The sequence below is a fragment of the Xiphophorus maculatus genome, chromosome 16, assembly GCF_002775205.1.
Source record: "Xiphophorus maculatus strain JP 163 A chromosome 16, X_maculatus-5.0-male, whole genome shotgun sequence".
Taxonomy (NCBI): domain Eukaryota; kingdom Metazoa; phylum Chordata; class Actinopteri; order Cyprinodontiformes; family Poeciliidae; genus Xiphophorus; species Xiphophorus maculatus.
Genome location: NC_036458.1, coordinates 861950 through 886838, shown reverse-complemented (window position 1 = coordinate 886838; position 24889 = coordinate 861950). Strand labels below are relative to the sequence as shown.

General features: G+C 46.4%; 3 protein-coding genes across 3 annotated transcripts; all 3 read left to right on the top strand.

The window, feature by feature from the left end:
- Nucleotides 1–1578: 1578 nt before the first annotated feature.
- On the top strand, nt 1579–4343 carry LOC102220377 (keratin, type I cytoskeletal 13-like). Its single transcript, XM_014473878.2, has 7 exons — nt 1579–2071; nt 2187–2269; nt 2385–2541; nt 2615–2776; nt 2897–3022; nt 3099–3322; nt 4105–4343. The coding sequence occupies exons 1-7, from the start codon at nt 1637–1639 to the stop codon at nt 4256–4258; spliced, it is 1341 nt and encodes a 446-aa protein (XP_014329364.2). The 5' UTR covers nt 1579–1636; the 3' UTR covers nt 4259–4343.
- A 7086-nt stretch (nt 4344–11429) lies between these two features.
- LOC102225049 (keratin, type I cytoskeletal 13-like) lies at nt 11430–14758 on the top strand. Its single transcript, XM_014473882.2, has 7 exons — nt 11430–12071; nt 12332–12414; nt 12484–12640; nt 12715–12876; nt 13761–13886; nt 13959–14182; nt 14598–14758. The coding sequence occupies exons 1-7, from the start codon at nt 11445–11447 to the stop codon at nt 14707–14709; spliced, it is 1491 nt and encodes a 496-aa protein (XP_014329368.2). The 5' UTR covers nt 11430–11444; the 3' UTR covers nt 14710–14758.
- Nucleotides 14759–20667: 5909 nt separating this feature from the next.
- Nucleotides 20668–23754, top strand: LOC111611565 (keratin, type I cytoskeletal 13-like). The gene is made up of 7 exons (XM_023348493.1): nt 20668–21185; nt 21884–21966; nt 22039–22195; nt 22339–22500; nt 22761–22886; nt 23449–23523; nt 23602–23754. Exons 1-7 carry the CDS (start codon nt 20706–20708, stop codon nt 23752–23754), a joined length of 1236 nt encoding a protein of 411 aa, XP_023204261.1. The 5' UTR covers nt 20668–20705.
- The last annotated feature ends 1135 nt before the right edge of the window (nt 23755–24889 follow it).

Here is a 24889-nt window from a genome sequence, read left to right as displayed (position 1 = left end):
TAAATAAAAATTGAAAGCCTCCTTTCTGAGGTAAATGTCAAAATTAGCTTCGTACACAAACTAATAAATTTGAAAATAAAATAACATAACAACTATGAATAAATCATTAAGTAAACTATGAATAAACATTCAGGCCTTGGAGTAACAAGAAAAGGTGCATAGAAAACTTATTTATTGCTCATTTTGCGACACACTGATCTACTCTGATGCAGCCAAGCCAGATACCTGGCATCTTTTCTTGGATGCCAGTTCATCAATGTCGGGGCTCAGAGTTTGAGCTGAGGAAACCTTCATTATCGAACAAAGGTGTTCGTCAGTCAGACGTCTCCTGTGAGACGTTTTCATCATCTTCACTGAGGAGAAAAGTTGCTCACATACATATGTAAACAGATATTCTGTCTCCCACCTGTCCAGAAAAGTTCTGTTTTCTGTCTTTCTTTTTGCCATTGTTTGGTAGGGTAACACAGTGACGGCTGTAGTTTGAGGTCGCAGTGAGGTTTGGGGGAGAGGCCCGGGGCTGCGGGGTGCGCCGGGGCTTTCACCCAAGGAGTGAAAGACGGATCACCACCTTCCTAATACATCCATGTCCGCTACCATAAGTGCTACTGACACAGAGGAGGAGGCGTGTCTCTCTCTGTCCTGATTGACGCACCAAAAAACAGCAGAGCATTATGGGATTTGTAGTATAAGCGGTGAGTGCGGCGTCACAGCGTTGCCACCGTGTAATACCGGCGGGCCGGCTCTAATATTAATTTGAAATTGGGCCAAATATAATTACACTGCGGGCCAAATTTGGCCCGCGGGCCAGAGTTTGACACCTATGCTCTAGACGCTCAGTCCTCTCCTGGACAGAAGGATAAACTGAAGTTTTATTTTCTCCTCATACTGAGTTGCTCAAATTCACTACAAATGTTTATCTGCATTTTTAGTATTTATTTTTCCCAGGGTCAAAACACAACAATGAAAACTAAACCCCCATTTTATTCTCCTTCGACAGTCTAAATAACAATTTAGTCTGTTTTAGTCAATTTTTGACTGTAACTTTTCAAACGGCGCTTTATGAAGTCGTAGACTGAAGCAGCAGAACCAACAGATCTAACATCTTCAGAGATGTTTTAAAGCTGCACCTGTTCCACCTGGACCAACACCAAACCACTTCGCTTACAGAACCTGAGCGGCTCTGTGGAGCAGAATAATCTCTGACATTCTGGTCTTTTGTTTGTAGCTGACAGGAGAACATCCAGCCGCTCCTCTGGCGTTTACGGAGGATTAATGCTGACAGAAGTGGCCCAACCGGAGGGCTCATCTTTAAATCACTCTGGCACACAGGTCACTCCTTTCTTTCGAGCTGCGCCTCATCATTCCTGGATTGGTTTGAGGTTAATGTTTTCCGTGTCTGAACTGGCTCTTGCCTTTCATGTGAAATGAAAGTTGGCATGTTCTGATTCTGATAATTGTTGGCTCCTGCATGCCTCAGACACACCTAAAGGACAGGTGTCTCCTCCCTGTTTGTCTCCAGCTCTCCATCCTCCTCCTCCTCTGGAAGGCATGGAGAATATAAAACCCTGCTGCTCCCTCTCGTCTCCACTCTCTCCTCTGCAGCTGATGCTCCAGCACCTCCTGAACATCCATCACCATGAATAGCTTTTCCTCCAGATCCCTGGGTGGTTTCATGTCCGGCGGCGGCCTCAGGATGTCCTCCGGCTCCTCTGCCATGTCCATGTACAGCAGCGGCCGCGGCGGAGCCGGTGGTGGCGGAGCCTCCAGCTATGGTTTTAGCTTCGGTGGAGCAGGCGGTGGTGGCGGAGCCTCCAGCTACGGTTTTAGCTTCGGTGGTGGCGCCGGTGGTGGAGCAGGCGGTGGTGATAGCATGAACATCCCTGCCAACGAGAAGGCCACCATGCAGAACCTGAACGACCGTCTGGCCACCTACCTGGAGAAGGTCCGCAGCCTGGAGGCGGCCAACGCCGAGCTGGAGAAGAAGATCAGGGAGTTCCTGGACAAGAAGACCTCACCGTCCGCCAGAGACTACAGCGCCTACTATGCCACCATCGTAGATCTGCAGGGAAAGGTAGGATGAGTGATGCTGCAACTAACCAACTGACTCCAGGTGAAGAAGTTCAGATAAAGATCTTCATCTGATTTTGGGTTAAAACCTTGTGTAACTGAACCTTCCTGTCCCTCAGATCCAGAGAGCCACTGTAGACAACGGTGGGATCTACCTCGCCATCGACAACGCCAAGCTGGCCTCTGATGACTTCAGGATGAAGTAAGTCCACCGAGTTCAGGCTAAAACTGCTCTAACCAGACCTCTGGCATCACATCTGTTCCTGCTTCATTTGACTGCAAACCGGTCCAGAAACACTCTGTTAACATCCGTCCAGGTATGAGAACGAGATGTCCATGCGTCAGTCGGTGGAGGCCGACATCGCTGGGCTGAAGAGGCTCCTGGACGACCTGACCCTGGCCAGGTCTGACCTGGAGATGCAGATTGAAGGCCTAAGGGAGGAGCTGATCTTCCTGAAGAAGAACCATGAGGAGGTGAGGGAGCTTTGATGGAGCGGAGTCTGAGTGACTCTGGACGGTTTCATGCAGCTGTAAATGGTGTCTGCAGGAGCTGCTGGCCACCAGAACGCAGATGAGCGGCCAGGTGAACGTGGAGGTGGACGCAGCTCCAGGACAAGACCTGAACAAGATCATGGAGGAAATGAGGGAGCACTACGAGTCCGTCGCCGCCAAGAACCGCAAAGACCTGGAGGCCTGGTTCCAGAACAAGGTGAGGAGTCTGGTGCTCATCTCAACATGCATTCCTCTTCTTCTGAGATTCTCTGACTCTGCAAGTAGCGCCACCATGAGGCTGATTCTATGCTGTTCCTGATGTTTTTCCTCCATACAGACAGAAGGGCTGAACAAAGAAGTCGCTGCCAACACAGAAACGATGCAGGTATCCAAGTCAGAGCTCACAGAGCTCAAACGGACCCTGCAGGCCCTGGAGATCGAGCTGCAGTCACAACTCAGCATGGTGGGTGCAGCAACCGGCATGTATGATCAAACCAAGACAAACGTCAACTCAACCGTCTCCCTCCTGTCCCCAACAGAAAGCCGGTCTGGAAGGCACGCTGGCGGAAACCCAGAACGGCTACGCCATGCGACTGGCGGGCTTCCAGAACCAGGTGTCGTCTCTGGAGGAGCAGCTGGTTCAGCTGAGGGCCGACCTGGAGCGGCAGCGACAGGAGTACCAGGTGCTGCTGGACATGAAGACCCGACTGGAGATGGAGATCGCAGAATACCGCCGCCTGCTGGACGGAGAGGGAGGCGGCAGGTGAGACATGTTCACCTGGAGAACGATCCTCCAATAAGTGTCAGGAAAATATCAGTAAAATCTGATCAGTTCTGAAAACCAGATAAATGCAGATTCTTTCCAAAAGATTCTGGAGGATCAGGAGGAAACCTCACAAAATAAACTGACATTTACTTCATAAACGACCTGAAGAACACAGAGACACCAGCATGTCATCTGAACTGGACTGGACTGGAATCACTATTAGAACCAGTATTTTCTCCTCAAACACAATCTGAACCCTCTTCCTACATTAAACCATACATTTCTACATTGTTTTGAAGAATGTCTCAAAATTCTTAGTAAAAACTTTTGATAAATTTATATCTTTTGTTGTTTTATTTTTGTTGTGTTTAAGTAAAAATCATTACATTTCTCACATGAAACTTGAGTGAAATAAGAAGCCTGGCAATACAAACATTTAGAAAAAAATTTGAATTTTTTTTCTAAATTATATGAAAATAGTCCAGCAAACCCAGTCAAGAATCTCCAATAATATATATTATTGTTTATTTTAAATGTTCATTTTTTTCTCTAAATGTCAAAAAAATATTTACCTCCTTTCAGTTTTTTTTTTTTTTTCATAATTCGAAATATAAATTTCTCAACATTTTGTTTTGAAGTTTTTGGATTGAATATTTGAAAACCCCAAATTTATCTAATATTAATTTAAAAATTTATTTCAACATTAAATATAATTCTCTGTGCTTAATGTTTGCATCAATAAAACCAGTTTTTTTTTGTTTTTTTTGTTTCATTTACAGCATCTCGTCCTCCAAGGCCTCCTCCACCTCGGCCTCCACCTCGGCCTCCACCTCCGGCTCCTCCTCCACCACCACCACCACCACCAGGTACGTCGTTGTAGAGGAGGTGTTGGTGGACGGAAAGGTGGTGAGCACCTCCACACAGGATGCCTAGGGAGCCGGAGACAGCGCCCCCTGCTGCAGAAATGGAAACAACAACTAAAATCTGCTTTAAAATAAAATCAGATTAAAAAAATCCAGCTTGTTGTGTTTGTAATTCCTCTGATCACCACCAGGTGAAGAATCAGGATCATTTTGATTGTAAGAAAAATAAACGTGAGATTTTATTAATGATCAAATATTTTTTAAAGGAGCGAAACAGTTTCCTTAAGAAAAATGGGACATTTTTTCCTATATTCCCCTTTGAGTTTGATTATGTTTAACTTTAATTAAAATAAAATCACACATGCAGAAATTATGGAATAACTGTGTTTGTATTAAATGATTTAAGATCTCTAAGTGTTTATTACTAGAAAACCTGAAATGTGAAAACTCATATTAATCTGAGTTTCTTCAGATCAAACCTGCCTGTATTTGACAACAAATCCATAAAACATGTAATTTAGAAAAACAAATTCAACTTCAGTTTTAAAAGTAACAAATCAAACAATTATTGTTTGTTTCTGGGTCAGTCTGAATAATTTCTAAGATAAAAATGTTTTAATATTAAGTAAAATAAAGCTAGAATAATTCAGTTTTTATCTTTTTATTGTCAACAATTTAAATCATCACCAGCTTCCAAAAAGAGACCAACAGGTTTTATATAAAGATATAAAAACAGATTAATGTCTAAAGCTGTTTTACCAGGATTCAGCCAAACTGACAGATATTCCAGAAATATCAGGTAAAAACAACAATATTCAGAAATGAAGAAACAATAGATTCCTGCAAACATCCATGAAGATCAACAAGATCAAATATCCTGAAGTTAAATAAAAAATCACCAAAGATCATCTGGTTTTTTAAATAAACAGCAACTAAAACATTAATATCCAAAGCGCTTGGTGTCAGATTTTACAGATTAAAGTGAAACCAGTGAAATCTGTGATTAATGGTTTCTGCAGTCTGTTGTCCGTCTTTGTTCTCAGGTTCTTGTGTTGTTTCTCTTCCTGCTTGTTGAGAAAAACTGGAGAAACTTTTATTTCAAACATGAGCAAAAATCACGACTGGCGACTCCAGAAATATATCAGAACATCCAACTTTATCACGTGATAATTCATCATCATGGTGAGTTTTATGTCAAAAAGAAACAAGAACAGCGATTAAATGAGGAACAATGAGGCGTTTCTGCCTCAGCTTCACACAGGGAGAAATTTTCTTTGCTCTTTTAGATAAATGAGCCAGAAGATCAGAGCAGGATCCACACTGACCGATTCCCGTCTGTCGGCCACAGGAAGTTTTCAAATCTTCGTATTTTTGGTCCTGCAGGCCAAATGGGTCAGACTGACAGGATTAAAATAACTAAAATATGGAGTTTAGGGCTTAATGGGATTTAAATGAACATCCAGTAGAAAACACACCTGGTTCCACAATCAGCTCCAACAGAACCTCTAGACCCGGGCTCTCAAACTCCAGTCCTGGAGGTTTGCAGTCCTGCAACCTTTAGATGAGCCTCTGCTGCACCTGAACAGAATAATCAGGTCATCAAGGTTCTGGAGAACCGATCCACTCCAGGAGGCGATGAAGCCGTTTCATTCCAGGGTTTTGTACCTGAGGCTCATCTAAAACCTGCAGGACAGCGCCCCTACAGGCCTGGAGTTTCAGACCCCTGATCTAGAACCTCTTTCATGGCTTTGGGTCACTGAGGTTCTGCTCAGCTCTCCGAAGGTCCCACTACAGCAATCAGCCTGAGGTCTGGACTTTTACTAGACCCTTTCAGCACCTTGGTTCTGTTCTTTTTCAGCCGCTCTGTGGCACATCTGCTGCTGTTTGGGTTCATGGTTCTGCTGGTGACCCAGTTTGGATCCAGGTCCTTCGGCCAGAAAACATCCCTCTCTGTTTGGTGTTTTTCTAATCAGCCTGACCTTTGACCTTTAACTTCATAACTGAGGCATGTGGAGTTTAAGATGGAGCTGCTGGGTTTCTGACCTGCTGGATGTTGGGTCAGAACCGGACCCAGAACTCCAGTTTAAAGATGGAAGATCAGCATTTATTCACAGCAAGGAGTGAATTTGTGAAGTGTCAGTCCGCCCAGCGACGCCGAGCCGGGCCGGTTCTGTCTGCCATCCTGTGGTTTGTTCTCCAAACAGGCAGAAGTCCTGAAGCAGAGCGGCCGCGGTCGGTAAGGCGGCTCTCAGTCACAGGAAACCGCAGTCGCTCTGACATGTCTTCGCTTTAACGAAGGCCGCGCCCCAGCAGCTCGTAAAACGGACCGGCTTCAGTCGGATCTGAAGTCAGTCCAGGAAGCAGAGCAATCCTGACTCCACCTGGTGAAAACCTGAAGTTCAGCTTTAACTCAGCTGAAAATGAAAACGTCAAGCAGCAGGAAACCAGCAGGGTGACGGTGCAGCAACAGTCACCCTGCTGGGTCCAGAACATGTCCAGAACGTCCAGAACATGTCCAGAACATGTCCAGAACGTCCAGAACATGTCCAGAATGTCCAGAACGACTTTCAGTCAAACTTCGTTTATTAGGGATGATTCAACTAAAAATCATTTTCTATAAGATTTAATTAGATCTAAAATGAGTCTGTTTGACTCCCAGGTGTCAGGAGGAGATCGAAGATCCATTTTGATCTACCAGATAAGTTCTGAATAGGAAGTAAGAGAATCTCCCAGAATTCCCATCAGGATCCATTCAGGACAACTGGGTCCAACTCCTGTCCCTCAGATATGGACCTCCTGTCTCCACCGTCTCTCCAGATCTTCTTCTGCTGGTCCATGAAGGACATCTTCAGTCAGAGCAGCCATTTTCCCTTTTTGGTTCTGGTCCAGCCCAAAGTTCTTCACTTTAGACTGAACTGGGATGTTGATCCAGTAAAGAAAATTGAGCCACAGTAACAAGTTCAGGCAACATGTTAGTTTAAAGCGGGGCAGGATCCAGGTCCGGGTCTGGGTCCGGGTCCGGGTCCGGGTCCGGGTCTGGGTCCGGGTCCGGGTCCTCCAGGGCCGCCGAACTGCAACTCTGTTGAATCACCTCCTCGCTGCAGCCAAGTTCTGCAGATGATCTCATTATTTGACTCAGAGACACGTCTAAAGGTCGAGGCCTGCAGTTTTCATCCAAACCCAACAACACAAGAACAGGAACTCTATTGGATGGAAAAGCGTCTTGTTTTTAGAACAATCACTTTATCTTGGATGAACCAAGAGTTCATCAAACTCGGCTGAAACTGGCAGCAGAGCTGAGAAGCTAAAGTTCATAAAAACCCAAAATTACCAGCCGTTTTCTACCTGTTCACTGAAACTGTTTGTTTCTGTTCTCAGGTGAAAGTTTTCCAGGCTTGTGGTGATAAATAGTTGTGAAAATGATCAATTTCCTCTCATATTGTCATGCAGTTCCATGTATTTCTAGGCCGACATTAGCAGCACTGCTACCTTGAAACAAGAAGGTCTGAGCTGGCAGGATTTCTCCCTGTGCATGTGTGGCTTCTCTCCAGGTACTCCACCTTCCTCCCTGGATGTGAATTAATGCAGGTGTTGGTTCTGACTCAGACGACCCGTTTTCAACCTGAGAGTCATCAATAAAACTAAAACTGCTAAAGATGAAGCAGCAAAATGACCAACAGATTTCCAAATAAATGAGTAAAATAAGTAAATCCTCCTGCATTATTGGACCAGAGGTGAGAAACTTGATCTGTTCTTAGATATCAGAACCATGAACCGGCTGCAGAATTTTCCATTCTGGTTCCTCTGGGTGTTTCCTTTGGTCCATTGTTCTAAACTCTGGTGTGTCAAATGAAAATAACGTCGATTTAATTGATAGGACAGTCGTTACACCTGGAGACATGCGGTCTTCACCCAGCCAGCCGTCAAACATCCAAACAGGAACCGGTTGAGGTACCAGAACCTCCAGAGCTGAGTGAACCTGGACTGCTGGACTTATGGACTGGGTCAGAACTCTGAAGAATTGCTTCACATGAAGACAGTAAGTTCCTGAATATTTCTTTGCACCAGTGGAGGAAGTGAACTGGTCCATCATTCAGTCCAGAACGGTGTCCTGAAACCTGCAGATGTCTCTCAATGCAGAGGGTGAAAAAACTTCCTCCAGCTGCACAGAAACAAAACTGAACTTATTGTTTTTGCTCCTCAACAGAAATGATCTAGAGCAGTGGTCTCAACCTTTCTAGTACCTCGGACCGGTACCGGTCCGCGGCCCGGGGGTTGGAGACCACTGATCTAGAGCGCATGTCAAACTCAAGGCCCTGAGGCCAAATCCGATCCACCATAACCTTTAACCTCTAGACTCTAAAGAGACACATAACAGAACCATCAAGTGTGATTAAATATTATTTTATCAATCAAATCAAATAAAAAACTGATTTTAAAAAAGTAGTTTTTTATCTGTTTATAGTCCCTCCACTTTTCTGCAGATTATTGTGGAAATTCACACATCACATCAAATCGCTGCACTTTTTTGCACTAAAGCATAATTGTAAGTTTATCGCAGATTTTTGGTACTTTTTAAAGACTTTTTACTCCGTCTTGCAGTTGGACGTGTTTTTTATTTTTACTTCTGTAAAAGAGCTGCCTCAGCATAACATAATGTCAAGTTTATAATCCGTAATAACGAGTAATAAAAGTCGCATATACAGTCATACATGAGTGCAAATATTTCTAAATTAGTACCACAAACACTTTGATTTTTATTGCAAAGAAATGTTCAACATTATTTAATCTTAAGAATTTATATTTTAACAGTTCATTAACAGGTTTTAGCAACAGATTCTGGCCCTTTAAGAGCTTCAGGTTCTTGATTTGGCCCAAAACAAAAGTGAGTTTCTAGAGTCGATGCACAGCTTCAGTTATTGCAGATAGAACATAGTGTTTAGGCCCAAAATCTGTGTTGTGATGACCTCTGACCTGAACCTCCAGAGCCACATAAAGACAGTAACAAAGTCGTCATTCTATCACCTGAAGAACATTTCCAGGCTTAAAGGACTAAAGTCCCAGAAAGATCTAGAGAAACTCATATGTGTGTTTATCTTTAGTCTCACGGATCAAATCCATCAGACAGTTGATCCAGAACCTGCTGCTCACAGCCCAGTTCTAAGGTTTAACTAACACTGACCCACCCAGGTGACTCTCAGGTTCTTCTGTTATTAGTCTTTTGCTCTAAAGCAGATGTTGCTGCACCACAGATTCTAACAGACCCGATTCTGAGCCGCGGTCCGGGAATGTTGATTGGGTTGAAGACGTTTGGCTGGAGGAAAATTTCCTAAACTCTAGAGATGGAAGAAACCCTTTAGCTACTGGAAGGAGCTGGGAACCAGTTTAATGAGGTCAGCAGGGGTGTGGCAGGATCCTTTGTTTAGGCAGTTTGAGTTTTCACTGCCTGAGGCAACAGAGCGACACACAAAGAGGCCAAATGAGGCGAAATTCAAGGCTGAGTGACTCCGAGGGACCTGCAGAGGGACCTGCAGAGAGACCTGCAGAGGGACCTGCAGAGAGACCTGCAGAGAGACCTGCAGAGAGACCTGCAGAGGGACCTGCAGAGGGACCTGCAGAGAGACCTGCAGAGAGACCTGCAGAGAGACCTGCAGAGGGACCTGCAGAGGGACCTGCAGAGAGACCTGCAGAGAGACCTGCAGAGGGACCTGCTGATCTGCTCCGTCTGTCAAGGTTAGCAGCAGAAAACATCCCAACTTCAGATGGGCTTTATTCATCATGGTGGCAGCATCTGTTCCTAAACCAGGACTGACCTCATGTCGGTGCCAAAGCCTCGACTCCAAAGCAAAGAAGCCAGAAGTTTACATACAGCCAATAAGAAACATCCACCTGGCTGCCCTGGGTGGCGGCGCCACCAACAGGAGACACCATTCCATGAACAGACCTCCTGCTGTGTTTAACTTAGTTTGTACTTCCTGCCAAAGACAGGAGGAGGACGTTCACCTCCAAATTGTACATAGGCTGGGTTGGGTTAAAATGACAGTACCTTGTTCAGATTGGCAGCAGTTCACCAGACCTGCTCTGGTCGACAGGACTCCGTAAAAACTGGTTTCCTGTCCCTCAGGAGAGACTTTTGTGTCCTGAAAACAAAGACGGGATGATCCGGCCGTCTGTTTCTACACATCAGATATGTTAAGTTAGCTTCTGCATCAGTACCCGACACATGCAGGAGTTTCTGTCATCATCAGATTTAAGCCAAAATATTTACACAGCAACACAGACGCCTGCAGAATAAACAAACCTGGTTCTTCCTGTTCATCATCTCAGTCCGTCTCCATCCTGGAACTGAAGCAAAAACACCAAATCACATTTAGCATGTTAGCATTCTCTGCATCAACACCAAAACCAACAGCAGGCCGAAAATTAGTATTTTCTTCTGGGTCAGCATCACAGTGGTCAGCTAACCTGCAAAAATCAACCAATTTTATTTATGTGTTATTGTGCCGGGTCCCACCACCGGAGGCAGAAATCTGCCAGAGTCTGAATAAATTAGGGTTTAGTTGCAAGTTTCTGTTTTCTGTTTCCCAGGAGTTTAATAAACCAGAAAAACTCTTGAAATGTATTTTTGTTCTGCTCAGGAGAGAATTTAAAGTTTACTCGTGATTTCTGTGACCCAGACTGGTGAGAATCTGAGTTGAAAAGCATGGCGGTGGAGGGGGCATGGTGATGACATGGAACTTTACTGTTTCACAGCCAGAGGAAATTTTTCACAACTGATTCCTCTGATGACAGTTGAGGATGAGATGAAACCTGCAAATATTTGCATTTCAAAGAAAGGAGCCAAATATTTGACTGGGAAACATGTGACTCACATGGAAATGAGGCGATTTTACTCAGGGACAAAGGAACCTTTCTGATCAGGAAATATGGAGGCAACTCCAGACGGACCATCAAGCCTTCTGCCTCTCTGGAGAGTTCAGCTTCAGGTTCTGGTTCAGGTTCAGGTTCTGGTTCTGGTTCTAATCTGCGGCGGTTCCAGAGGCTCAGTTTCATCAGAGCGAACAAACAGAGTTTCATTGTCTGGTTGCACAATAAGAGAACAGAGGTGGGTAGGAGGATGTGTGCAGACCTGCAGGGCCCAAAGCAGCAGAGCAGGCGGGTCGGGACATGACACTGGATCAGGATGGGGGGATCCGGGTCTGATAAGAACCGGTTCTGGTTCTGGAAGACGTCCCTCATTCCCTGCAGCTGATTTCATGGAGCAACAGAATAAAGTGCCTGACATTCCTGCTGCCGTTTGTCACCGTCCTGCGGCTGCAGTGGGTGGGGGTGTGACCAGAACCCCTCCCCACCCACTGCAGCAGCATAAAGGCGGCTCGGCCCGACCGCCGCTGCATTCTCCTCTCCTCCACCCAGAGCAGCAGAACTCCTCCAGCATGGCCTCCTTCTTCTCCACCCGATCCTCCTCCTACTCCAGCGGGGGCCGCCTGGGCTCCATGAGGAGCGGCAGCGTCTACGGAGGCGCCGGCGGCTCCGGGGTCCGGATCTCCAGCAGCACCGCGTCCAGAAGCTTCTCCTCTGGTGGAGGTGCAGGTTTCGCTGCAGGTGGAGGCGGCGCAGGCTTCGCCTCCGGTGGAGGTGCGGGCTTCGCTGCAGGCGGGGGCTTCAAACTGTCCGACGCCCTGGACATCTCCGACAACAAGAAGGCGGCCATGCAGAACCTGAACGACCGGCTGGCCTCCTACCTGGAGAAGGTCCGCAGCCTGGAGGCGGCCAACGCCGAGCTGGAGAAGAAGATCCGGGAGTTCCTGGACAAGAAGGCCCAACCTGAGAGCCAGGACTACTCCAGGTTCTACACCATCATCAGCGACCTGCAGAACCAGGTGAGTCCAGGTTCTGGTTCTGGTTTTAGGTCAGGGCAGAGAAACTGATGATGCTCCATTGTAAGAAGACAAAGCCTGAAATCCTGCCTGGCTGGGCCCCGCCCGCTGCAGGAGGAAACTGGAGCGACCACACCCAGAACCACCAGAACCCGCGAGGCTTCGCTCCTCACCTTAACCTGCATCATCGGACTCATTTCCATGTTTCCACCAGTAATCAGACTCAGAAAAGATGTTTTAAATCACGTCTGTCCTCCTCTCAGATCATCGATGCCACCCGGGTGAACGGCTCTCTGCACCTTTCCATCGACAACGCCAAGCTGGCCACCGATGACTTCAGGATTAAGTGAGTCAACAAACAGCAGCCTGACGGTTATTCACCTCTGATTTGCTCCTAACTCTGTTTCTGCTGCAGGTATGAGAACGAGCTGGCCATGCGGCAGTCGGTGGAGGCCGACATCGCTGGGCTGAAGAGGCTCCTGGACGAGCTGACGCTGGCCAGGTCCGACCTGGAGATGCAGATCGAGTCTCTGAGGGAGGAGCTGATCTACCTGAAGAAGAACCACGAGGAGGTGAGCCGAGCCGAGCCAACGGTCCGGCTGCGAGGCGGAGCGAAGCTTCAGGCTAAATCATGTCATTCCTGCAGGATCTGCTGAGCATGAGGTCACAGGTGGGCGGGCAGGTCAACGTGGAGGTGGAAGCCGCGCAGCAGCCGGATCTGACCGCCATGATGGCCGAAATCAGAGAACACTACGAGGGCGTCGCCAGCAAGAACCGCAAAGACCTGGACAACTGGTTCCAGGCCAAGGTGAGGCTGGAGCATCGGTTCTGCTAAAAACACAGGAAGTCCAGGAAACAGGTCCTCTACGGAGATCCATAAGGGCCACAGTGAACAATACGAAAGTCCAATTCTTTATAACAATCAGAACTTAGATAAAATACATAAATATCTGAAGTTATCAAGAGTGAAATTAAGGAAATAATAACACATTGTATTATTTAACCAATACATTGAATAATTAATAAAATTATCATAAATGTAATAATAATAAAATATAATAATTATATTAGTAATTAATTTAATTGATTAATCACATAATAATTATGTTATTCATATTTATTATATCATTATAATTATTTCTTTACTGCCATTATATAATTATATTAATTGTATAATTATGTAATATAATTATTAAATAATCATATTACTGATTTCAATAATAATATGATAATGATATAAATAATAAAATAACTAAATGAAATTAATGAATATAATAAATGTCTAATTATATTGAATAATAATCAGGCTGTTCACTTCACACCAATTAACTTGGCCTGAGTTTTAGCCCCGCCCACAGGCTTGGCTCACAATGGAATCATATTATTACTTTTTAAAATGTATAATATTTAAATACAAAATCTTTACTACGCTTAACCCATTTTAAGACATCTTAAAAAATAGATGCATTTAATTAATGTATTAGGTTGTGACACCTTTGGCCTTCTATACTTTTGGGACGTTAATGCCACCATCTAGAGGCGGCAAATGGAACTGCGTTTAAATGCTTGAAGTTTAAACTCCTAAAATGAACAAAAAACATTTTTTCCATACCAGAGAGAAGAACATTAGTGATGGCAGCAGAGTGTCGTCTGCATAGATGCTGATTTTTCTGTTTGTTTTCTGTTTTTCAGTCTGAGGAGCTTCAGAAAGAAACCGCCGTCAGCACAGAAACGCTCCAAACGTCTCGCTCTGAGATCTCAGACGTCAAACGGACGCTGCAAAATCTGGAGATCGAGCTCCAGTCGCAACTCAGCATGGTGAGTCTCTGAAAGCTCCTCAACTCTTCTTCTGCTGCCGTGCTTCCTCTAACGTTGCTCTCACTCCTGCAGAAAGCATCTCTGGAGGCAACGCTGGCGGAAACGCAGAGCAGGTACAGCAGCATGCTGGGCGGCTACCAGATGCAGGTGACGCGCCTGGAGGAGCAGCTGATGCAGCTGAAGACCGACCTGGAGCGGCAGGGTCAGGAGTACCAGATGCTGCTGGACATGAAGACCCGACTGGAGATGGAGATCGCAGAATACCGCCGCCTGCTGGACGGAGAGGGAGGCGGCAGGTGAGACACCAACTGCAGAAATCTTACCAAGTGTTTTTGGTCCAGTTTCTTGTGCAAATATCTTTGTACTCATGAAATAAGACAAAACTAATTTACAAGTAGCTTTTCAGCAAAATACAGGAGTAAATTCTTAAATTTTTAGATCCATTGGCTGATTATTTCACTTGTAACAAGACATTTTTCCATGTTATAAGTGAAATAATCCGACAATGGATCTAAACCTTTTTCATCACTATTAAGGAATTATTTACTCCTGTATCTTGCTGAAAAGTTACTTGTAAGTTAGTTTTCTTATTTTGAGTTTACTAAGACATTTGCATTAGAAACTAGAAAAATACTTGGTAGGACTTTTTGCAGTGAACTCTTCCAACAGCAGACAGTCCAGGTTAGTCTAACTCTTCCTCCTCTTCCTCAGCTCCTCTTCCTCCTCGTCTACAAAGACGACGACGACCAGGAAGGTGATGATCGTCACCAAGGAGACGTCAGAGAACGGAGAGGTCATCACCGAATCCCAGGAATACTCGTGAGACGTTAAACAGCCGCTGTTCTCTCCAATAAAACTCTACTGATCAACATCTCTGTGGCTCCTCTGGTTCTGTTGGTTCTGCTGAAGTCCAGAACCGGCTGGTTTGGGTTTGGATCAATGTTCCAACATCAGTTCAGATCTAGAATAACAGAAAGTGATCCTGAAAAAGAGATGAACCCAACCTGAAATCGCTTTTCAGTCAGGCTGAGGTCTGGACTTTGACTAGACCAATGTTTGGGCCAAGCTTCAGCTCTAAAGACAGAAGGTCTATTCAATGGCTGTAAAACAAGCCCATATCATCAACCCTCCACTGCCGTGCTTCACAGCAGGAGGTAATGAACTAATGAACCTCGATGAGCCAAACATGAAGGCACCAGGTAAAGGTCCGGTTAGAACAGGACACAACGGATCCAGGTGTAAAAACTGAGATCAAAAAGAACAAAATGAGGAGTAAACAATAAACAAACTGTCATGGTGGGTTTTAAAAAGTGAGATCCAAAACCAGGTGACCAGAGAAAAGATAAACTCCTAAAAAAGTAACAAAAAGGAAAAGTTACACAAAGTTCAGGTAAACTAGCAGCGAATCGACGGTGGTGGAAAAACAGAGGAACCAGAGAACAGTCAAACCTAAACAAGTAACTAAACATCTGAGAAAGACTGACCCAAAAACAAATAACAAAAAAGATTTTTTTAAAATGAACCCACAGACAAACTAAAACCAAAAACCAACCTGGGTTCCAACGCAAGATGAAAAGAACTGATCAAAACTCTACATTTCATTCACATATCTGTAATAAATGTTAACGAGCAAACAAATATGATAAATGACTTTAAATCAAATTAAATGGTTTGATTACAAGAGCTGAGGGTTCTGGACGGGTTCTACAGTAAAACGGACCGAAGTGTTCAGGAGGCGGAGCAGAGAGACTTCCTGGAGTCACTCCGATCATTAACCTGTTGGAGCGCCACCCAGCAGTCCTGTTCAGTCCACTTTAATCCAACTGCAGTCCATTTGTCTAGTCAAAGTCCGGTTAGGTTGGTGAGGTGTGTATCCTAATGGACCTCTGACCTCTGGTCCTCCAGACCTCGGTCTGGGTTCAGTTGAAGTGAACTCTGGTTCGGCTTGAATGTGAACGCCAAGCGGTCCAGAGACCACTCCAAAGGCAGGAAGTGGACTACAGTGCAGGGCATTCTGGGTAAATACAAGCAAAGCTAACATGCTAGCCTAGCGCTAGCAGCAGAAATGGCTCCTGGTCTTCAGCCAAAGACTAAAGAGAAAAATCTGACGCCTCCATCTTGTTTCCATCTGGTGAAACAGGAAGTTGCTCTCAGTGTCTTCAGAGGTTTTTGTGTCGTTTCCTTCAGTGGTTCTTGGTGCAGCGCCCCCACAGGCCAGGAGGGGAACAGGTTGGTTTGACTCAGAGCAGAGAGGAAGCGAACTGTAATCAAACTGAATCCACCAAACTATTTGGTGTGAAACAGCCTAAACGTTGCAGGACTGGAAGTACAGACTCCTGATTTAATATAAGAGCTTGATCTTCACCATCTCTACTTGGACCTGAAGGCTTCCTTCCCAGAGTTTCCCTGCAGGTTCTCCACTTTCTGGGACTCAACGTCCAGATTTTAGTCCTGATTGATCTGAAGAAAATTTTCTTCCTTTCATGGGAATCTTCCAGAGGTTGAGAAAAGCCGGCCTTCAAAATATATACACTCTGATTAAACAGACCATCTTGTTTCTGGAGAGAAGAGGCTTTCATTCACACTGGTCCATGGGCATGACCTTTAACCTTTACCTGAGGCCTGCAGAGCCTGAGATGGGGTCATTCCTGGTCGTTCCTCTGACGTTGGGCTGAATCTGCTCCTGGGATGTTTTCCTCTGGAGGACCCAGAACCGCTGTCGGCCATTTTGGTGCCGTGAGCACAAATGCTTTGTGGTTTTTAATTTAAATATTATTTTTGATTAGCAGACCTGAACTCTGCTTCCTGAAGCTTTACAGGTGGTATTAGGCTGAACATGGGAGTTTTCCTCATGCTTTTATTTTGTATTTGTCATAGTTTTCATTTCTTCAAATCAGTATTTTGCCGCTTCTGTACTGAAATGGAAAATAACGCTTTGCTATAATGTCACAGGGGAGACAGACTGGAGGAAATGAATCTATTTCTGGAGCTTTTTGTATTAAATGATTCACACATTTTTATAAAGTCTGCAGGAATGGACCTAAACCTGTAGAGACTTTTTATGAGCCTGATTTATGAGGTCATGACTCACTGATGTGAAACAAACTTCAGACCCTTCAGTTGTTAGCGGTGTCGCCCTCTAGCGGTCGGTTCTTGTAAAGACAGTTAAAGGAAGTCAGCCGTCAGATCCGCGAAGAAAACCCGGATTTCCTTAAAATACTCAGAAAATCTGAGAAGGTTCTTTGATATTCCATCAGGTTCTGGATCTGAATGGTTTGTTTTTTATACATTTGACCAGATGAAGTGATTTCAGCCTCAGTTCTGTATTTTCCTGTAAATCTGAGGTCCGGAGGCGGAGAACAGCTGGGCTTAAATCACAAATCTGAAGCTATTTTCTCTGGCATTCTTCTAAATAAAAACAGCTGATTATTTATGATTTTAAAAAACTTAATTATTACTATGAATAATATCCGAGCAGCTCTATAATGAAGCAATATAAAAACAACTAAATTGGGTTTTTAGAAATTATTAAAACCAAATTCTCTAATAAAAAACTTTTTCAAAACATCTATTTTAACATCTCTTAAAAAGTTTTGCCCTGTTTCGAGGCTCTGCAGCTTCAAACTGCCCTTGCCTCCAACATGCAGTACCTGCCGACGGCCAGCTGAGGGCGGCGTTACTGCAGGATTCTCTCTTTCACTCTGATGAAGCGGCAGCTTGGTTCGGATCTGCGGTTCTACTTCAGGCAGGTCCAGGGTGCAGCACCAAGACTTGATCCAAACGGCTTCATCTGAAGAACCAAGGTGGTGCTATGGCCTAGTCAAAGGCCAGACTTATATGATGGAAATACCTCAGAAACCTCAATGAAGACAAACAAGGTTGGAGACAAAAATGGAGCAGAAATCCAGCAGAACGCGACGGACTGAGAAAAGGAAGAAGAACCGATTTGAGTCCAAAGGTCCGAAGGAAGCCGGTTCGGTTCTGTTGCAGCGAAAACCCAAAGCTTCGACTTTCATTGGACCTGAAGGTCTGCTGTCAGCTCCTCCTCTTCCTCAGCCTGCAGGCGAGCGGAGGAACCGTCCCGGTCCACGTTCACATCGCTGATGAATCACATGAGCAAAACTGAGACATGAATCGATCAACGTTAGTCACAGTGACTCACCACCAGGGGGCGTGTCTGAGTGAGACGGTTTTAGTCCAGAACCGGGGCTGAATGACAGCTGGACCGTTGCAGCCAATAGGAAAACTACAGTACCACCATTCAACCCAAAGACGGCGGCACTGAGACGGTTTTAGGGAAAGTATTGCAGGATTAAATCTATAAAGTGTCACATTTAGCATAAAAACAAGTCAGGGCCCTGAAGGAGCAATTTAGACGGCTTATCCGCAGAAGAATGTTGATTTGGGGCCCCGTTGCTCTTCATCGCCCTCCGGCTCCTCAGAAGTGTTTTTCTCTTAATCACAGAGTTTCCGCCGGTGTTTTCTCAGCCTCTCCAGTTGTCTGAGTAGTAACAGTAGCTGCAGTGGGAGGGGCCGACTGGAGAACCCCGATGAACCAGAACCTGTTATAATTTAAAACAAGCAGAACCCGACGGTCCAAAGGGTCATGAAGGTCTGCAGAGCCGAACTCCCACCAACATTTAGGACGGGGGAGAAGCTGAACTTTGGTCCTGATTAAACTTCCACTAAAGGCCATAAAGTCGAACAATCAGCGATTCTGTCGCTGCGGTGATGGATTACTGTCACCATGGAAACGTCTCCCTGCAGGGATTCCTGCCGTTTCAGCGGGGGGCGATGCCGGTGCACCTGCCGCCCTGAAGGTTGGCATCAATCAACGCTCTGACGGCTGTGCTGACTGCAGGGAAACATATAGATCTGAGATCAGACCGCCAGGTGGGTGACGGGTCGGCGTGCCGCGGCTGGTAGGATCAGGAATGAAATCCTGCAGGCGGGGGTCAAAGGTCAGGTCCTGAACGGGTCCGTGGTTCTAATCGACGAGATTCAATCGGTTTGTCAAAGAGAACGTGAACGTCTCCAGTGATGAAAGTCTCTGTCTCACCAGATGTTAGTTTTCATTCAGGATGGGTAGCAGTGGTCATAAACCCTCAGTGGGCGGAGTCAGAGGAACCACAGCAGGTAGAAACGTCACACTGGACCATCATGCTCTCTGTTTCATGATTAGCTTAGCCTGTTATAGCACATGCTATCATTGACACATGGTGGCTGAAATTAGCGCTTTAACATTAGCTTCTGCTAAATGTTGATTTAGTGCTTTAGCATTAGTGGAACTAATGTGTATGATTAGTGCTTCACTGTCAGCACTGCTAACTTTTTAGGTAGCGGTACTGACCATTGCTCCAGGTCCAATAACATGACTGGTCCTTCCTGGGCATTTTACAGATCTCCCTGCTTTTGTTGGAAACTTAAATTAATCTCCGGATCTCCTCAGGAAATACGTCTGAATGAAATGGCTGGAAAAGCTGCAGGTAGAAACACCTCAGGTGATGACCCAAGGTCCGATTGGACCATCAGGCTCTCTGTGGACGCTGAGCGTCTGATCCAAAGATGAATAAAATGATAAAACATGCTGCACCTTGCTCCGAGTCGCTCTGACATGAAACATGTCTTCTCACTCTCCACCTGATGTCTCTGTGTTTTCTTTACACAAGCTATTAGTTTACCGCTCTGGTTAGAGGCCAAACCTTTTCATGCTTTAGACGGAAAATCAATTCCAGTAAGAAAAGTTAATCCTTCATCCGACGATCCGTGAACGACGGATTGAAGCAGGAATGTTTCCCCCTGCCGCAGCAGGTATGATGGACCTGCTGGTGAAGGAGTTCAAGGAGAAAAGAACTCCTGTTATCCGGAACCAACACTGAACATCAAGTCAAAGCTAATGCTACCCTGTCCCTCCTCCTGAGGAGCAAGCATGTGGCCACAGTGGGAAGGAACAACTGGGGAACCGAGAGTCAACACCTTCAACTCGCCAGAATCCTCAGACCAGTCCTGAAGAACTTCATCTGTTTTGAAGTGGGTCCAACAGAACCCAAGGTCCAAACGTTGCCTTGGTTCCCCAGTTAGGAGACGCAATCAGTCAGTCCATCAGAGGAAAACAGAACCGGCGCCAGTCGGCCCAGTTCTCCTCAGCTCCTTCCATGAACTCCTGACTGGATGTGGAGTTTCCTTCCTGGACCGGTCCTCTCCATGATTCGACCTCTGATAAGCAGACAGCATCAGGAGGTCAGAGGTCACCTCACCAGACCGGGTTCTTCCTGTTCCAAACCAGGAGGTCCGGATGTGCGAGAGACGATCAGTGAGGATCTTGATCCTGGAGATCAGCTCCTCCATCTCTGCCTGTGGATTCAACCTAAAGTGTGTTGGTGTTTGTTTGTTTGACCTCAGGCTCCAGAACCCAGAACCTCCAGGTCCATTCCTGCAGACTTCCTGCCTGGTTCTGCTCAGCAGAGGGAAGGAAACTCTGACTTTACTGGTCCTCAGGACCTGCATCCTGATCCATCGTCTGTAACGGACCTGGACCAAGGTTCTCCAGAGACGGAGGACCTCCGCCGCGCCTCCACCCGGACCTCCAGGCTAAACGCTGTCATTCCTCAGAACCGCCTGACGTTCCCGACGCTGAAGCGTCTAATTTGCACCTCAGCGAAGCGCCTGCAGGTGGGGATTTTGTCGGAACAGGTCTGGGTAAAGGTCAGCTCCACGCCCAGCGCCTCGCATTCCTGCAGCCTCGCCTCCCGCAGGAGCTTTAAAAGCCGCGCCGCCTCCTCCGCTCCTCACTCTCCTCTCAGAGACGCAGCATCCGTCATGTCCACCACCTTCATCTCTCGTTCCATGCGGTCCTCCGCCGGCTCCGGCGGCTCTGTGAGGGGCTTTGGAGGAGGAGGAGGGTTCTCCTCCTTGAGGGCCGGCAGCGTGTATGGAGGAGCAGGAGGCTCTGGGGTCCGCATCTCCTCGTCCCTGGGTGGAGGTGGAGGAGGTGGAGGTTTCTCCCTGGGAGGAGGTAGAGGTGGAGGAGGTGGAGGTTTCTCCCTGGGAGGAGGTGGAGGAGGTGGAGGTTTCTCCTTCAGCGCCTCCAGCATGGAGGACAGCCTGGTGGGCAACGAGAAGTTCACCATGCAGAACCTGAACGACCGGCTGGCCTCCTACCTGGAGAAGGTCCGCAAGCTGGAGGCGGCCAACGCCGAGCTGGAGCAGAAGATCCGCGGCTTCGTGGACAGCAAGGTGGGGCCCTCCACCCGGGACAACAGCGGCTTCTTCACCTCCATCACCGAGATCACAGAGAAGGTGAGGAGAGCATGAAGCGTCTCCTGGTGGAGATCTGGAGCTCCAGGTTCTCCTAGGACTCATCCTGATGCTTCATCTCTTTTTCTCTGGAGTCTTTCCTCCTCCAGCTCTTCTCCAGACTCAGATCTTCCAGGATTTTAATTTGGTTTTCTTCGGATTTCTTCTTCTGGTTCTCTTTCCTGAAGTTATGATTTCTGAACCTGGAAGCCTGACTAGAAGTTACTAGCAGTTTTCTCCAGGTTTTCCTTCTTTAAGGACTTTTAGGATTCTGTCATAGTTCCAGATATCAGTCGGTTACCAGCAACACCTCGCTAAGGGCAACCAGTTGAGCTGATTAAGGTCAGCAGCAAGATTTTGAGATCAGTAAAACCTTGTTAAGGTAGGGAGGCTTGTTAAGCTCAACTGGTTCCTTAACAGCCGGTTCACCAACACCTCGTTGTAAGTCTTCCACCTTGTGAAGGTCAGGTCATTAAGGCCTTGGAAAGGTCAGCAAAACCTCGTTTGGGTCGGTAGAATCGGCTTGTTCAGGTTCCAGTTTATAAATCAGCTTCGGTGTCTCAGTGAATCCAGATTCCTCGGTTTCCTTCCAGCCTTAGTTTTATGATAAAACTCCTCCTTCCTGGCAGTGAAGCTCCAGTCTGTCTCCATCAGAGCTCACCTGCTGCCTCCGCTGTTCACCTCAGACTTCCTGTGTGCAGATCCAGGAGGCCCTCCGAGTGAACGGAGCCGTCCACCTGAGCCTGGACAACGCCCGCCTGGCCGCAGACGACTTCAGGACCAAGTGAGTCCTCCGTCCCCCCGCCCAGGTGTGGGCCGTGCGCAGCGCCTCACCTGTCCTCCTGTGTCTCCTCAGGTACGAGAACGAGCTGGCCATGCGGCAGTCGGTGGAGGCCGACATCGCCGGGCTGCGGCGGCTCCTGGACGAGCTGACGCTGTCCAAGTCGGACCTGGAGATGCAGATCGAGGGACTGAGGGAGGAGCTGATCTACCTGAAGAAGAACCACGAGGAGGTGAGCAAGACGGCGTCCGGGTCGCCGCGGGAGAGTTTTGTGATGATGTCATCGTGTGTGTGTGTGTGTGTGTGTGTGTGTGTGTGTGTGTGTGTGTGTGTGTGTGTGTGTGTGTGTGTGTGTGTGTGTGTGTGTGTGTGCAGGAGCTGGTGTCCACGCGCTCCCAGATGAGCGGCCAGGTCCACGTGGAGGTGGACGCCGCGCCGGCTCAGGACCTCACCAAGGTGATGGAGGAGATCCGGGAGCATTACGAGTCGGTCGCCGCCAAGAACCAGAGAGACCTGGAGGCCTGGTTCCAGACCAAGGTGAGCCACATGACCTCACTTCCTGTCCTCTTCTTCAAACTCTACCTGTACTTTGTGCAGGACACAAAGGGACGACTGTTTTCCAGTCCTCATGTTTTCTGTATCTCCAGTCAAGTTTAGAGGTTTGGTGTGGATTAGGTTCTGGTTCTGGTTAAGAATAAAAGCTGTGTGTGTGTGTGTGTGTGTGTGTGTGTGTGTGTGTGTGTGTGTGTGTGTGTGTGTGTGTGTGGGTGTGTGTGTGTGGGTGTGTGTGTGCGCAGACAGAGACTCTGAACAAGGAGGTGGTCTTTCAGTCGGTGACGCTGCAGGAGTCCAGGGGCGAAGTGACAGAGGTCAAAAGGTCGCTACAGTCTCTGGAGATCGAGCTGCAGACAATGCTGGGCATGGTGAGGACACACACACTCTGACACACACACACACACACTGACAAACATTAACACACAGCTGCTGCTATCGCTGCAGCTAATGATTATTTTAGTAATTGATTATTGTTTATTACTCAAAACCTTTTATTATGAATAAATTAATAATTCATAACATTTTATTGCCTAAAAGTCACTAAACATTAAATTAGTGGACATCAACATGAGAAAAGCCTTTCTGATCATCAATACAGCGTAGAGCTGATCTGCTGCTTAATTATTGATTAACAACTGGATGTAAAAGTGATTAATTGATTTTATTACAGAAAATAAAGCAGGTTAAAACTGAACTGGAGGAGTTCTGAATAAACTGATTTATAGGATTTTATCTTAAATGCAAAATGATTATTTTTGTAGCTCTGACTGTGTTGTTCTTTAGCAAACTGTTTTATGCTCCACTTAACGATTAATCGATTCAATTAATCTGATTAACTTCATCCAGCGTCTAAACAGCAACTTTTAACTATTTGGTTTTTAAATGAACGGAGTGAAATAATGAAATTCTTCTTCTGTGGTTTGTGCGCAGAAAGCGTCTCTGGAGGCGACCATGGCTGAGACCCAGAGCCGATACTCGCTGCAGCTGTCCGGCTACCAGATGCAGGTGAGACCGGTTCGGTTCTGGTTGACCTGTGATGCGGTGAAAGTGGGAGGAGCTACAGCCTCACCTGTGCCTGTGCAGGTATCGTCCCTGGAGGAGCAGCTGGTTCAGCTGAGGGCCGACATGGAGCGGCAGGGTCAGGAGTACCAGATGCTGCTGGACCTGAAGACCCGGCTGGAGATGGAGATCGCAGAATACCGCCGCCTGCTGGACGGAGAGGGAGGCGGCAGGTGAGACATGTTCACCTGGAGAACGATCCTCAGCCCACAGGTGGTCGGCTCCACCTGATCTGTGCTCTGATTGGTCCGCAGCTCCTCCTCCTCCTCCACGCGGCGCGTGGTGACCATGGTGGAGGAGACCGTGGACGGGAAGCTGGTCTCCTCCTCATCTTCATCCACCTCTTCCTCAGTGACTCACTGAAGCAGCCAATCAGCTTCCTTCCTGATCACTCACCTGAGAATAAACCAGAGTCCGCCTCAGCGCCGCGTGTCCGTCTTCATTTCTCCTCCAAAACCTCACCGAGTTCGGGTCCGGTCAGAACCAGGCCTGCAGGCTGCTGGTCTTCAGAACCAGAACCAGTAAAAAATTAAAAAGAACCAGTAAAAAAAGTTCTGGTTCTGGCTGCAGATGTAAACTAAATGGAGGTTCTGATTACAGGAAAAAGTTACCAGATAATAACATTAAAACTCCAGGAAGAAACTTATTTAACATTTTATTTTTATTTTTCATATCAGCTGACAGTGAGATATCAGAGAAATAATGTGGGGAAAAAGTTTCCTCCCAGTGCTGATACAACCAATCAGAGCCAGCGGGCGGGTCTAAGCGCTGTCAATCACCCTCATGCTCAGTCCGCCTTGCTCTCTGCTCTTCACCACAACATAGCCTGCAAAAAATGCTAATGCTAGTTAGCATAGCCACCGATGAAGGCGTATAGACGGTTTTCCTGGAACATTAAGCTGTTTCTTTACTGTTGGCACATTTAGCAGTGAGTACATGGTGATGATTGACAACACTAAGACCCTCCTCCCGGCTCTGATTGACCAGGTTTGATGCATTGTAACTTATCAATTATTATTATTATTATTATTATTATTATTATTATTATTATTATTATTATTATTATTATTTCAGGTGACCACAGCAGCACTGGGAGGAGAACTGTGTTTTATTTCACAAACTTTCAATAAATATGGAGAAAACAAAACATTTGAATAAAAGTTTTGCACAAAACAGTTTCAGAACCGATCTGGGTTCTTTAGCAGAACCTGATCCACTCACAGGTCACAGGTTCTGCAAAACCCAAACAGATACAAGAAAAATATAGACTCAAATAAATTCTAATAGAAATATGGAAATAAGAATTAAGAAA

Excerpts from the sequence above, each read along its gene's own strand:
- LOC111611565 (XM_023348493.1), top strand. The coding sequence starts at position 20,706 with ATGTCCACCACCTTCATCTCTCGTTCCATGCGGTCCTCCGCCGGCTCC. Across the intron at positions 21,967-22,038 it reads GCAGACGACTTCAGGACCAA|GTACGAGAACGAGCTGGCCA; the intron begins GTGAGTCCTCCG and ends GTGTCTCCTCAG. Across the intron at positions 22,196-22,338 it reads TGAAGAAGAACCACGAGGAG|GAGCTGGTGTCCACGCGCTC; the intron begins GTGAGCAAGACG and ends GTGTGTGTGCAG.
- LOC102220377 (XM_014473878.2), top strand. The coding sequence starts at position 1,637 with ATGAATAGCTTTTCCTCCAGATCCCTGGGTGGTTTCATGTCCGGCGGC. Across the intron at positions 2,542-2,614 it reads TGAAGAAGAACCATGAGGAG|GAGCTGCTGGCCACCAGAAC; the intron begins GTGAGGGAGCTT and ends TGGTGTCTGCAG. Across the intron at positions 2,777-2,896 it reads AGGCCTGGTTCCAGAACAAG|ACAGAAGGGCTGAACAAAGA; the intron begins GTGAGGAGTCTG and ends TCCTCCATACAG.
- LOC102225049 (XM_014473882.2), top strand. The coding sequence starts at position 11,445 with ATGGAGCAACAGAATAAAGTGCCTGACATTCCTGCTGCCGTTTGTCAC. Across the intron at positions 13,887-13,958 it reads TCCAGTCGCAACTCAGCATG|AAAGCATCTCTGGAGGCAAC; the intron begins GTGAGTCTCTGA and ends TCACTCCTGCAG. Across the intron at positions 14,183-14,597 it reads GACGGAGAGGGAGGCGGCAG|CTCCTCTTCCTCCTCGTCTA; the intron begins GTGAGACACCAA and ends CCTCTTCCTCAG.